This window comes from Astatotilapia calliptera, chromosome 15 (assembly GCF_964374335.1).
Source record: "Astatotilapia calliptera chromosome 15, fAstCal68.1, whole genome shotgun sequence".
Taxonomy (NCBI): Eukaryota; Metazoa; Chordata; class Actinopteri; order Cichliformes; family Cichlidae; genus Astatotilapia; species Astatotilapia calliptera.
In genome coordinates, this window is record NC_137436.1 from 11,290,873 (window position 1) to 11,306,480 (window position 15,608).

Consider the following 15,608-nt stretch of genomic DNA (forward strand, 5'->3'; position numbering starts at 1 on the left):
TGAGTCAGCATGTGTGTCTATGTGTGTTCTTACAGCCATTCAGCTGGCTTAAGCCTCAGTAACAAAGTTATGAATGAGAGGTCCTATTCATAGAGATGTTTCGCTCCTACCAGGAAGTCTAAATCATGGACTGTAGGAGTTCAGACTATAATCAGATTGAAGGGGAACAGCTAGGTTTGATGTAAAAAGGCAGATATTTCTTTTACCGACTAATAGCATTAAATTAGTCAAATTTAACTCATACATTAGTAGAATTTGTGGGGGTTTTTTAATTGCAAATCAATAAATTAATAGAGTTTAGAAAGCAGAGTAAGTGATACAGTGCATGGCTAATATCAGCGTTATTAGTCATGTACTGCTTATAAGATGAAAGCAGTGAACATGAGTCTAAATCTTAGTTTAAAACAAGATTTCATTACAATGCTGTTTAACTTGCAAGACCCAATCTCAGTCAGATAAATGCTAGGTCCAGAGAGAGTCGAAGCAGCTCTGACACCATCTCTATTTAACTGTCATGTTTTCTGTTATTTACAGAAATACACTGTTACCTTATAAAGCCAAATAATCCATTATTTAAAAAAAAGTGTATCTGTTTTTATACAAGAAAACCACTGTGCTGCTTTACAATCAGACATGAGCACATGGCACTCTACTGTGTGAATCATAACCGTGGTAAAATATGTATTTAACAAAGTCTTCTTCTTTGTAAATGACACAACACATCTTCTGCAGTGCTACCCAGAAATGCTTTTAAAGCTTTTAGAAACTACTAAAGTTTTACATACTTAAAATTCCTAAATATCAGCCCGTGCCAGCACTTCATTTGTAATTTTACACCCTCTCATACTGTTTGGGTGAAATTTGGCCCGTTTTGATATTTGACAGCAGCAAAAAATATCCTAAATTGACCCAGAATACAAATGAAAAGTGAAAATATTTTAACATTTTGTACTGTTACCTTGTACATTTAGGCTGTTCTGGGTCAAACTGAACCTGTATCTATTTTAAATGGATTTTAGAGCCACCAGTGTGAGTAATACCAAGGGAAATGGTGGTTTTAGGAAATCTTGAAATTGTATTTTCTTACGGGACAGTGGTGACAGAATCTAAGGGGGATTTTGAAACTGTAACAAGAACTGTCTGTGTTAGCCTGAGCTCCTGCTGAGATGGGCACCTGCTGGTCTTTGAAGGATAATGGGCAAACCTTGAAACAGCGAAACAGAACAGAATACGGTGTACATAAGGGGTCAGGCAGAGGTTAGAGAATTTCTTGAGAGATGGTTCCTGGACACTTGAGATCTATAACAGAGTGATGCAGTGGTTATCACTCTCACCTCACAGCAAGAAGGTTCAGTTTGAAGTTAGAGCTGGGCGATATGAGATTTTTTCATATCACGATATGTTTTTTTTCATTTCAGGCGATAACGATATCTATCACGATATAAGCCAAATAACTATATTTGTAAGATTTAAATGTGCCGTTGCTCACAAGTAAAATGTGAAATAATCAGCAGCTTGTTTTTATTTAAATATTTATTTCCCATAATAAGTTCAACAGGGTAGATGTACTTAAGGAACATGAGACTTTTTCAGATAAATAAAGGCAAATATTGCAAACTACACAAAAGGCAGCCGCTAAAGCGTTTAAGTTTCAAAATAGAACAAACAAAACAGACTAAATTGTCAATTCCACTTAGAAACAAAATATTAATTCTAAAAATAAATCTTAGTTTGTTTTACAGAAGAACAGACAAAACTGACTAACTTTTGTCAATATCAAATAAACTGAGAACTAAAAGGAAATTCTCAATCTCTCCTTGTTGTATAGCTTAGCTTTTCAAACAGTTTTAACAGTTACTTTAGTCTGACAAAAGCCGAATGACGAATTAGCGCTTCCAGTCAGAGACTGAGGCCACGTCCACACGTACACGGGTATTTTTGAAAACGGAGATTTTCCGTTTCCGTTTTAAAAAAATAATCCCGTCCACACATAAAGGCAGAAATGAAGGAAAACGCTGCTATGAACATGCCAAAGCAGCAGGTGGCGCTAGATTCCTAACCGTACCGAAATGTTGGCCAATCAGAAGTCTAGAAGCCTCGGTGGGGAAAAAGTAAACAAAGCTGGGGCATAGAAGCAGAACCGAGTCGTATGTGTGGACGGACAGTAACTGTGTGTATATGTAAGCATTTAAACACTGCAGAGAGTAGAATTAACAGTAACAGTATTGTAGAAATTCATTTCACCGAAACAATAACGTGGCGCACAGTGTGACGCATGCACCAGTTTATTGTATTTCCAGACTTGCTTTCGGCACAATTTACAGTGCACGCTACTCTGTTTTTTTGTCAGACTTGAAATAGCCGAAATACCTTCACACTACGGAACTTCTATGGCTCTTCCGTTTGACAATCTCTCCGGCATTGGAACCATCATCTGTTTTCTCTTCGGTCACGCTCGGTTGATTTTTCTAGTCGGCACACTCATTTCCTCCATTACGCGCCGGCTCCATTACCCGCTGGCTGCTTCCCAAACAAACACACGTGCGGCTTGGCACTTGTGCTGTACGTAACAAGTCACGCGACGTGACGCTGCGGCTGTGATTGGTTTGGCTCTGCGCTACTTAATTTGGATTGGCTGACTTTTTTTTTTTTTTTTGAGGACAAGAGCGGCGAGGTCTATCGCGATAGCTTAATTTCTCTATCGAGTAAAAGTTATATCGCGATACATATCGTTATCGTTCTATCGCCCAGCTCTACTTGAAGTATATGGACTAAAGTGCTGCATGGATGCATATCTCAGGTGGTTAGTAAAACTATAAAAGCTCTACGTGAATGTCAGTACATTACATTTGCATCTAGGAGCTTCCACAACGTAACAAAATAATCTGAGATTAAAACAGAAATCAAAAGAGGGACTGGGTGTTTTGTTTATGATACAGCAGTGAGAACAGAGTTTAACATTTACAGAGGTTACACGTGTTTTCCATGATTTATGTAAAGCAGGACATAGTACTGCATAAGAGTAGATATTTTCTCAAAAAACAGTAGTAATTAAGGTTTAATTATCCATTAATTGTCCATTTTTAAGTCTAAATTTCCAAATAAACCTGTAGATCAAAACTTGATTTAGACACTTAAATGAGAGAATTCTTGGCCTGTGTCAAAATGGACCCAGACCATGCTGTGAAGACATAAAATATGAACAGTGTGTGAGGGATAAAGAGGAAATACTTTGTCTTTAGCTTGACAACACAAATCTAGTTAGTGATGGCTTATTTAAAAGTTATTCTCTTATTAAGCAAATTCTGGCTTCATCCTACTATGAAGTCAAACCTGACAGCCCCCCTTTCTTATTGAGGTGAAGCAGAGACTAGAAAGTTTTATCTTTCTTATTTTATCACCCTGCCAGCACTCTTTTTGTCCTCCATTGTGTGGTTTAAAGCACAGACAAGAGAAAGGAAACACAGCTGTAGTAAAGTATTTCAAACTCAGGTAGACACACACACACACAGACCAATACACACATTCACAAAAATGTATGCAATTCAGTTCAGAATATGTGATTTCACTTCCAGTCCTCGTATTACATTTTCTTAAAATGGAAGTCAAATGAATGCTGGAAATCTATTAGAGAAGAAAAGAAATCTGGGATATTTGCCTACCTCATCATATGTGTAGCGATAGTCTGCCTTCTTTGATTTGAGATCCCACAGGACCACGATCCCAGACTCAAATCCAATTATAAGCTGGAGAGGAAGAGCGACAGGCAGTCAGTGAGATAGGTAGGAGAGATGACAGACAAGGGGATAGAAAAGACCCCATGATGGGCAGAAAAAGAAGTAATACGTTTGACATTCAAGCACAGCGTGAAAGGAAGTCAGGTGTAAGAAGACTACAGCGGCTTAGGAAAAAAAACCTGCCCACCCTACTTCACAAAAAATGATATCAGATAATACAAAAAGAGCTGTAGAAAAAGAACATGATGCTTTAAAAAAAATCTGAGCTTATTCACAGAAAAATACTTCCCGCACTCAGTCTCAAAAATCATCAAAAATCATCTGCATTTGTGTCAAATTCCTCTCATCAATTAAAATAACCAAAACAAATATATACAATAGTTGTCCTCCAGCACCTCATGGGTGCTGTCTTGTCAACTTATATCCTTATATACTTATCACACGCTGTTTAAAAGGCATGCTGATACATATCTGAAGAGTGGTCAAAGTGGTCAGCACAACCTGCATTCAAATTAAACTATACTCTAAATGGGGCTACACTAAAAAACTAAGTAATGCTTTCTCTTGACTCACCCCTTGTTTCTTCATATTTTGCATCCGAGGTGCCAGACTTCCTGTAAATTATTTTTAAAAGTGGGCTTAAGCTGTAATTTTCCTGGCTTTCTGAAGCTCTTTCAAAGTTTTTCATTGTGCACTGACTGCTTTTTCACTCATTGGCTTTCAATGAGGCATTCTTAAGGATAGGAAACAGGAAGAAAGGGCCGAGATGTGCCAGTTTACACAAGAACTGGCCTGAAAATTAGAGGCAATAGGTCTTATGGTGAGATCAATACCAATTTAAAAACTCTGGTGCAAATTATCATCAGTACGCTGAAAAGTACCCTCAGATGTTGATCCACCATGCAATATCATCTGGAAAGTGTCTGATTGGCAAATTTCAACATGGCAATGATCCCAAACGCACTGCCAATGTAGTAAAAACATACCTGGACAGATTAAATCCAGGTGGAATCAACCACGGAACATTATCAGTCATGGCCTCAACAAAGTCTGGACCTGGACATTGTTAAAATACTGTGGGATCATGTTAACGGAGTCCTTTAGGAAGCCTGGAGAACTATTCCTAAAAGTTACTCAAATAAATTACAAGAAGTGTTGCCTAATAGAGTTCAGGTAGTGTTAAAGAATAAAGGTAGTCACATTAAATATTGACTTTCAAGCTTGTTAAAATTTTATAATCTGTTTGCTTTATATACTTTATATACTGTGCAATCCCTGTATGTTTCCATGTTTTAATAACTCGCTGCACATTTATCCAATTTCTTAGAAAAATATAAAGAATTGTGGGGTAATTCAAGACTTTTGCACAGACTTTTGACCAATGTAAGCTTTGCAAGATATTGCGATTGGGTGCAGAAAGCCGCTGATTCTTACCTTTCCTTCATCCATGGGGTTATCACTTATGTGAACAACTGGTCCAGGATGAGCCTTAGAGGACCTTGTAAGAAAGATCAAAAAGACAGACAGTTTTTTTTCCCCTTTAAGCCAGGATGGAGAAGACAGGCATCATGTAAGATTTACTAATATGACATGGTCATAGCCCTCATCTTAACCCCTAGTGAGGGTTAAGATGAAGACCGAGTGTCTTTGGACTTGTCGAAGAGGTCTGCTGGGAGGACAGAGCTGTCAATCATTCCAAGGCTCTAAAAGGCCGTACAAAGAAATAAGCTTCCTGAAGGTTGTGATGGATGACTCTGTCAGGCCAGGAAGTCCCCAGTGGCTATGTGTATGTGCATCCACGTGCTGATATGTGTGTCCATTTGCATGTCAGTGGAGATGATAGAGCAAAAAGTGCTCGACAGCCTCTCCTCTCCCCCTGCTGTCTGTGCTTTACCCTCCAGACAGTCTTATGTCAAAACTCCTCTTTCTGTGAGCCACATGGGAGCCAAATGTACCTAACCTGCCCTGCCTTAAAGAGATGATGTGGACAGAGGATTGCCAGGCAAGGTCACTGCTGAAAAAAGTGGTGACTCTTGGAGCCTGAAACATATCCCCAGCACCGTGAAGCAAGGGCAGGGATGCCTGACAAAGAGAAGGAGAGGAAGGAGCTGCAGCCAAATGTAAGTAATGCAAAAATGAGGCAAGGCAAAGTCGTTGTTTTGACCTATGCCTTTGCATATTTGTGACAGCGGAGGACACGCTGATGACAATATCAAAAATGTAAAAAAGATGTACATATTTCACTGGGAACATATTTTGGATGGAAATCAATTAGCAAGGGATGAATGTTAACTCTGCTCATTTGATTTAGCTTAGTATATTTCCATGAATCTATGAATATAACCAAAGGGCAATAGAAGGGAAGAAGAATAGACAACAATGTGTTTGTGTGTGTGCTTGTGTGTGTGTGTGTGTGTGTGTGTGTGTGTGTGTGTGTGTGTGTGTGTGTGTGTGTGTGTGTGTGTGTGTGTGTGTGTGTTAGAAGGTAGCAGTTAGTGGGCAGGCAAGCAGTCATTCAGTCATCTCTATATTTAGCCCGTTAGTGCTGGAGCCTTATTACCTAAGCTCTGCTGCAGCCAGAGTTGTTGATTTATCTAATCCCCCCTTCACTGCCTGTGTCTCAGCGAACAGCAGTCCACACCCGCGCACACATTTGTGTGTCAGTGCAATTAAGACACATCTTAACATCTACCCCATCTGTAAACAATCCCCCTCAATGCCACAGCAAAATAGTACTCTGTTGCCAAACTACAAACTGCAAGTTCCCCTCCGTCCCACATGGTTTACTTGGGGTTTTAGGGTTTTTATATATAATGTTCTCTGTGCTTCCCTTGAGACTTCACAGCAAATCTATTTTGTTAAAACCTGTTGTCGTACAGTAAATAAACCAGAAGTGAACATATTTACAAAGTTCACAAAAAACCCCAACACATTCAGGTTTGGAGATAAAGGAATCACCATAGCAACAGAGGCAGGATGGGCAGAGCGCGAGCAGGCTCCCAAAAATCATCCACAAGCAAACACACACATGCGCACACACACACACACACACACACACACACACACACACACACACACACACACAGATACACGGAATGGTGAGATGCTATACTGTGCATGTATGCCACTGTATTTGTCTCAATATATGCTTGTGTGCGCAGAGTATGCTTGTATTCTCATAGTATGTTCGCATTTATCACATTCTTGTCTTTCAAAACCTAAGTGAAGGTTTTATATGTCACACAGACAGACACGCACACACACGCAGAACCAACAGCAAGAGTAAAACTAAATACCCCGTGGCAAATATAAGGCTTGTTCAGAACGTCATAAAATCTTGCAATCCCCCCCACCCCGATACCTTCAGCCAGTCATCTGTTATAAAGCCTTACTGCACCAAATCCTTCTCTGTATATCAAACATTCTCCCTACCCAGCAATGCCTTTAGCGCATTAAAGAAAATGGCCTATTACAATACATATGTTGCATGCATGCGCACGTGCACTGTAAAGCAATTGTCTTTGCGTGTATAATGAACACAGGAGTGAGGGGGTATTTAAGCACTTGTAAAGGTAACACCTCATTGAATTTAAAAGCATCTCCTCGGCGCTGACACACCCACATTTCCTCATTCACACGCAGAGAATATAGCAGTAACTGAACTCATAGGACGGTATAATTTCAGATATTATGCATTTAGAAATGAAAGCACAAAAAAATCATCGAGCATACCTATTCAACAGCTTAACTCCAACACTGACACATGCCCACACAGTGAAGTCCTGAACATCTGGTGTCATCATGGGTGACAATCTCTCAGGCTGCAGAGGCGCAGTCAGCATGGCAGTGCCTCTGCGGCAACATGGCTTGAATAGCCTATTCGCAGCCTGCTGATTTCTTATGTGGCCTGATGTGACCTCAACAGACCACGCGTGTTGTATGCGTGTATGTGTGTGTCTACTATAGCGTCATTTTGTGTGATTCTTTATGTAAGCATTCATGACAGCTACATATTTTTCCAGCATAGGATCACGTTCCAGACATCAGTCCTGGCTTAGCTATACTAATTCTGCATAGAGAGCTGCTTCCTCATCAAAACTGTAGCCTCCTGAAAGAGACCAAAATCAGCAGAGGCAGCCATGAAATGGTAATTGTTATATTATTGGAACAGATTTACTTTTTTTGGAGACGTGCTCTCATTCATCTTCCTGCCACAGGTTAGAAAATAGGTGACACATCTCGGATCCGTTTCTTAAAAATGAAGCTACCACTAGACATCGATTGGCTTAGCTGAGTACAGCTACACAATATCTGCCAGAACTCGCTCATAATCCCAACATCCGATGGCATAAACCCCTATAAAAAGGTAACATGTTTTTTTTTAGAGAAAGAATAAATGAAATTTTAATTAGTGACATTTAGCGTTACTGCTAGGCTTGGTTTAAGACAGGGTAGCTGTTTTCTGCTGCTTTCTGTCTCTATGTTAAGCAAGCATTTTCAGTCATATTTAATGTACAGAAATAGAGTCTTCACCTTCTTCATCTTTCCTAATGTCTTCACCCTCTAGCAGGCCACAAGGCCACAAGTTCCCTCCATTTAAGTTGTCCCCTGAGCTTGCCCTCAGGACACAACAGTTCTCTTCCAGATAATTCAGGGTCTGCCTGGTTTGTTTTGGGGGGGTTTTCCCCTGGTGAAGTCCAATTAATGACCCAACCATTTAAAACATTCCAGTTTTACTTTACTGCAACGAGAGTCTTCCACTCTAACTTTCCGAAAAACACCAAATACAGGTATTTAAAAAAAAATCTTGATGTTTTACGACCAAAAATCTATTTCTTTGGTACTGAAAAAAGATTAGAACAAGAACCAGACTATAAATATGTGTAGGAACCAAACAAAATTAACCTGTGAAGTGACTTATTTCTACCCTTAATTAAACAGAATATCAAAAGGATATGTATAACAACAAAAGATCACTGTACCGGGTCTACAAGCGGTAGCACAGCATTCCTGAAGTCCCAGTACATGGCTAGGGGGATACTCCCAGCCATAAATCTTCTCTAATCTATTTTAGTACCAGCTGAGGATTTCACACATGCATATAAACAAAGTGTGCAGGAAGTATTCATGTAAGAAATTTTTTTTTAAGATTCAACCAAGTATTTATACTAGCTGCAGGGTTCGAGTGGGGGAGCAGGAGGAAATGAAAGTGGACAGAACAGGAGATGCCTCGGGTCAACATGTTCACGTGAACTATGTGTCGTAGTAAGCTCTTAACATTTGCTCCAGTCCCACTTCTCCTTGTCTCTCTGCACCCAGTGACTGTTTAGCTGATTTAACACACACCAGCGCACACATAGTCACTGCTAGATACATACAAAACAGCTTCAAACTGTATATTCAAGTTAGATGAAAGGATACGTTGAACACTTAAACATTCAATAACTGCATACCCTCCTACACAACTAGACAAGAAAAAGGAGCTGTGTTAATATCAGAACAGTTAACAGCCACTGAAAAGGATATAATAACTCAATCTGAAATCATGGAGAGATGTATTACAAGTACGGGGTACTTAAAGAATATGCCTTTTTTCAGAAATTGTTAACTTGGTTATTTATTTATTTTTCTTGTCTTTTTCATAATTCACTTTTTGGGGGAGGGAATGTAATGCCACTGGGAACGCAGCAGTGGAGTGATGAGAATGTAGGGGATCCTAATGGAGTTAAGTCTTTGATAGGGATGCTTAGTAGAGCACAGTGGTACACATTTTGCATGTATAAAGTTTGTGTATGCTAATTTATGATTAATATACTGCAGTCAAGTATATCATATATGAAGGATTAGCCTAATTCTATTTAACCTCCTAAGATCCTGACTCTTTAATAGCATGCATTTTTAATTTCTCTTTGCTATTTGGGCTGATCAGGACCTGATGAATGCGAAAACAAAGAATTACATGATTTTTGATTTTTTACCTCATTTTTGTTTCTGAGAAAAAATGAGATCTGTATATGAGGACATTTGCTTTAAATTTCGATAGAACAGTGGCAGTATAACGTCCTCGTAAGTGGATATCAGGCCGTTGTAGAGCAAAATTTAGCATTTTGGTCTAGACAACCCAAAATGTGATGTCGACATATGTGGACGCCAGGTCCTAGGAGGTTAATTTGCTTTCTAGTAATGTTGTAAGAAGAGCTTTAACCAATACAGAATTATTTAAGACCAATACTAATACTGATATTCCAATACACTGGCTATTTTCTTTCCTTTCAGACACACCCAAAAAAAAGATTTCCCTGATATTTATTATATTTGCTTGTTTAAGCTCTTCTCGGATCAGCTGGATATTGTGTTTTTGGGGCATTCAAAAACACGTGTGTGGCTAACAAGGAAGTTGGAGAGTGCCTTCCAATGACTAAGGCTACGTCCACACGTACACAGGTATTTTTGAAAACGGAGATTTTCCGTTTTCGTTTTTAAAAAAAAATCCCGTCCACACGTAAAAGCCAAAACGAAGGAAAACGCTGCAACATACCAAAGCATATAGCGATATATTCCTAACCGTGTAGAAATGTTGGCCAATCAGAAGTCTAGAAGCCTGGGTGGGAAAGAGTAAACAAAGATGGTGCATAGAAGCAGAACTGAGTCTTATGTGTGAAGAAAATCTCCACCCTGGCAGGAGTTTTTAAAACACAGTTTACGTGTGTACGAAAGCTGCAAACGCACGGAAAAATCTGCGTTTTCAAATATAACCGGGTACGTGTGGATGTAGCCCTAAGTCTGTAACGTCAACAATCATAACATGATTAAAGGGTTTTCTTGTAGTTTTCATTTAAAAGGCTCTTATAAATGCTAATACCAAGAAAAATGGCTAACATCGGCTGACAATATCGGCCCGCACATAAATCGGTCAAGTTCTAACAGTAAGTTTGTTGTGTTGTTATTTAAAGTATACAATATACCAATTCATTTAGAAGCAGAATCCTTTTGTTGTCATTAAACATCAGATGTTCAACGATATTAAAGGCAGTTTCCTGGTAGCAGCATTTAGACTAAATAAAAAAGTAATAAAAGCTAGCAGTAAAACACACCTAATAATGTCAGCTGTACAAACTAATGTGCAAGTTTGCTCTGAAGTATTGCACTTTTCTTGGGGTGTGGTGATGTGTATGAGATATCATGTCTATTGAGATATCTAAATTATTTCTATGATTGTTTTAAAAAAGAAAAAACGTGCATGTTAACAAACTCAGATTCATATGTTGACGTAGCAGCCTTCATGCCTGTAGCACTCAGTCAACAACAGCGCTGTGCAGACGGCGTAGGATGTTAGTTGGTCTAAAAGTCCAGTACAATTTCTAACACAGTAACTTGGGAACAGAGGTGTGAGTCATCCAAATACTCGGAGCACTCGGCCTGGGGCTACTGGCACAGCAACTGCACAATTTGTCTCCAAATAGCAGGGCCCAAAGGATGATGACCCCTGTACACACTGCATCTTATCCTCATTAGAGCAGTCACAGCTGCACTGAGGTGTACTAGGCAGGGCTTGAAATACAATGTTTAGGTTATATTTTCTATAATACAGCATGCAGATAACAGCAAGAACATTTTGGATATTTATGTCTAATGGAGATTTGTTTCATCAGAAAGCTGCCCAAGGTGACACCTTCCTTTTTTCACTCTTAAAAAAAGGCAAATTTTAGAATTTCATACTTGACACCAGCAGGTGTTGTTTGATAAACGAGACAAACAATTAATCACTTTGCTGATTGGATATCTATCACACAACCAGTCACTGCAGATGTAAGTGGAGTGACTGTGATTTTGACAGAGCACTATCTTGATCTGATGAGAACAACAGAAGACGCTTTTGTATCTGGAAAGTGACGCTACTAACGCCACAGCTGGCTGAGGCTCAAGAGACAACAAGAGAATCACCTCACACCTCTCTGATCTTCATCAAAGCAAACAACCGCCACACACTCATACATTTAAACAGATATGCAAACTGAATGCATCCGCATCAAGTCTGAGAACTGATTCCTGACGATGCTGACATCTTATGCCGTCGATCGAGGCTTGAACCGGAGATATGTCCTCCGACTCACACCGCAGGTTGGGACAAAAACAGCAATACGTGAAATAATATTTTGTAACTCTATTTTCTACAAACCTGAATGACTTAATGTCGTGTGAGATGATGCCTGATAGGGAACACGATTCATCTTCGGCTCGAGGTAATGAAATGAAAGGTGAAAGCAGATATACTGTAGAGATTTAGATGTGAATGTGATCTTGAGAAAAAGTGGAAATCTGAGGAAGGTATGGAAGCCACACAGGTCAATACATATCAAGAATGTTTAAAGAGATCTAGCATGAGCAAAAAGACAAGTACGGCACGCTTTTGTAATAATATTTGGTTTTAATACTAGAAATCCGGTCGTTAAGTGATGACGTGACGAATCCTACTTCCGGGCCTAAAGTAGTCTGCGTTTAATATGGCTTTTGTGTTGTTAACATGTTCAATGTTATGTATTTTCTTCTATTTAATCTCAAAAAGCTCCTAAAACAGTCAGTGATCACTGTTGACCTCCCTCGGCTTTTATTACCGCTAATCATTTATTTAAGCTCAGTTTTTAAAACCTTAGGATGTAACTACAGCCCAGCCCATGCAGCAGTATATGAATGACTAACCTCATATTGTGGATGGATTATCTCAGTTGTTCTCCTAGCTGAAGTTTGGTCCTTTTACAGCATCCTGCAATGCGATTACATTTGTTCCTGACCACCGAGAACACTCACGTTAACTTTTATCGAGTGGAAAAAAAGTTAGCTTGTTTATATTATGCTAACATAGCTGTGTCGCTAGCGGTCACGTAGCACATCATTATATACCAGCTAGCCAAACTTCAGTAACCTTACAAACGTCACTGCTGTTTAGTTTTCTGTCTTCATTTATGTTGGAAGTGATAACAGAGCTGTACGTTTTAATTTGTTTCCAAAACCCCGCAGTCAGGACATGCTATATTGTATTTAGATAGAAGCTAGCGAGCTAACTCCCTGCTAACTTCTAACTCCGTTAAATGTCATAAATTCCGTTTTCATGGATTCCTGGATGTTAAACTCAATTGTTACACCTGGTAGAGCAGAACGCTGATTATTTTATTAAAGATGAAAGACTTTAGACAGTTTTTCAACTCTCAGTAATGCCATAGTGATCGTTTGATATATGGACCTGCAGCAGAGTTTAGGCCCAGACACGGCTAGTGACGTCAGACTTAACGACCGGATGGAAGGACTAGATTTTTATTATTTCCAACATGGACGTTTTTGCAATTTGTGATATCAAAATGGGAAATTGAGTAATTTTTGAGATTACTACTTTGAAGAAGGTAGAAGAGTAGGGTAAGCTTTTACTTTAAACTTTCACAATTTCACATTTTCTGGAGAATATCACAAATATTTTGAAACTCAACAAACAAAAGTGTAACTTTTGGTGAAGCAGCCATATTTAAAGCAGCTAAAACGTCACATTTCAAATCAGATATTGTTCCTACGGTAGTTGTTATGGCGAGTGCACTGGTAGCATACCACAAGCTGTGTGTGAGAGTCTTAACGAATTTGGAAGTAAAAGAGAAAGCGCTATTTCCATGAAGTCAATGTTAACATATACATATGCAGTATTAACTCAACTGGCTGTACATGCAGCTGATGCCCAATAAACTGCTATTTAAATATTCTTCCAGAGATGAATACATTTCTCATAGTGCAAAAGTCTTTACTCTTTCATTTCCCACCAGACAAACATTAAAATAGAAGTCACTGAAACAATTTATGGGTGGCAGGGGATGCCAAGGGAAGGTGAACAGACATTATGAAGGTGAAGGGGAACAGCGTGGAAGGTTTTGTTTGTCCTTTAGTCAAAAGGCACCACGGTATCTACCTCACCATCATCCATATCTACTCTCCATCACACATTATTACTCCTTGCTTTCCCCCTTTGCCCTTTTTTCTTTAATTGGAAAACTTTTTCATCTGCCTCTCTGACTTATCCGTGCAACTTTATTCTTCTGGGCGATCATTCCCTGCCCTCTCTTACCTGCATTTATCCTTCTGTCCTACTCCATTCCTATATCACTCTTCATCTCTACATGTCCTTTCCCTCAGGCAAAAGCCCTGTGTCATCCTTTCCACTCTTCTCCCCTCCTCTTCTTTCTCTCCCTCTCTCTCTCTCCCAACGCTCACTCTCGCCTTTTCCTCCCTGCAGCCCTGTCGACGAGACGAGACGTCTGTGTGTACCATACACTGATCTCGGCAGACACCTGTTCCACCCCCTCTCTCCCTCCTACTCTTTTCACTCCGTCTCCACACACACACACACACGCAGACACACATGCACAGTTGGAGATGAGGGGAAAGCATGAAGCAAAATGCTCCAGTGAATAATTTAAGTCTATACAGCAGGGAACCAAAATGGAGCCTGTCAAGCTGACAGATCCATTCAAACAGCAAAGAGACAGGTCCCTTACTAGCTTGAATCTGATACTGGGAGTGGAAATGATACAGTGACTAATGATTCTTTCTTATCTCCTTACATTTGGAATACAATAACCTTTTGACCGGTAAAACGTCAAACGGCGTTCTTCTGTTTTCAAGGTGAGTCACAAGACCCCAAGGTCCTCATTGGAGTGTCGCTGATATGAGTTCAACTCTAACAAAATCTATATATTGATCCACTTATCGGTGATTCTCTTTGGATAAGATACCCCGCCATGTGAGACAAAACCTATGAAGGTTTTTAAGTATAAGACAAAAGCAAAGCTTTCAGGACACAATCTGGAAGAGAGCATCAGAGGGTAAAAAAAAAAAATCACGAGGGCCACTCACAGTTCAATGGCTTTGTTCCACATGATGACGTAGCCTGAGAGCATAAAGGACTCCACGTTGACAATGTGGATGTTCCCTCGTTCTGTGCCGATGTACAACCATTTACTCTGGAAGGGCAGGTGGCAGAAAGTTATTCTGTGGACAGAAGGAGAGGAGTGTTAGAAACAGAGGAAAGGGAGGAAAAGAAAATGTGGACAAAACCTCAGAGGAAGACAGAAAGCCAAAAGTAAGAAGCTTCTTGAAAATCACTCAGTCTTATTCTAACACGACAAATTATGCAAAACTATGAGAGGATTATTTACCACTCCACCAGGTCGAAGCAGTCAAGATGAGAGTGGCAAACCACAGATTTCTGAGTCATTCAATCAGACCCTTTTCCTCTACACCCACAAGATACATGAGGGCAAAGAGGCAGCCATCATTTTCTTCGGTTTTTTTTTCATTATCACCCACATCTCCTCCTTTTATCCATCAATCAGACTCAAGTTTAATGAGAGGTTATAAACCCTTCCCTCCTTATCCATTCATCTTCTCATCCCTTTTTCATCATTTTGTTCTTTCATCCATTCTCCAATTCAACTTTCAATCCATCTGAGGAATAGTAATGTACAACCTTGCTAATCCGGCTTGCTAATATTTCAAGGTTATTCGGCTCCTCCAGCGATCCTTTTGATTCTGCACGGTGGTTTGAGCCACACCTGTGGTGCTGAGAAGCTTGTATCTATAGGACAAAGCCCATAAGTTTCATCAGCTGAGAAAGCCATCCATGCAGGAGGAGAAATAAAGCTGCACTTCTTGTTCAGTATTTCTAACAATGGTACAGCGACGTACTTCCTCCTCAGCGCTGACGGGTTTGCTCAAGTTTAACAGCAAAGTCACTTGGCACAATTGCTGGCAATTTGCTGCTATCAAAGACAGATTAAGTGGAGGCAGTGTGTCAACAAAATGCTTTGAGATAAAACAGAATATAGTTTACAT

At 39.7% G+C, this 15,608-nt stretch overlaps 1 protein-coding gene across 3 annotated transcripts in view; it reads right to left on the bottom strand.

Annotated features, from left to right (window-relative positions):
- The window catches only part of stxbp5a (syntaxin binding protein 5a (tomosyn)), a 101,347-nt gene that overhangs the window by 38,368 nt on the left and 47,371 nt on the right, over window positions 1–15,608 (bottom strand). For all 3 annotated transcript variants that reach the window (XM_026143419.2, XM_026143415.2, XM_026143421.2), the window contains exons 6-8: window positions 14,631–14,765; window positions 5,172–5,235; window positions 3,663–3,746 (exon numbers count right to left, since the gene is read on the bottom strand). In XM_026143419.2, the coding sequence (XP_025999204.1) occupies window positions 3,663–3,746; window positions 5,172–5,235; window positions 14,631–14,765 (283 nt within the window). The remainder of the gene's footprint in view (window positions 1–3,662; window positions 3,747–5,171; window positions 5,236–14,630; window positions 14,766–15,608) is intronic.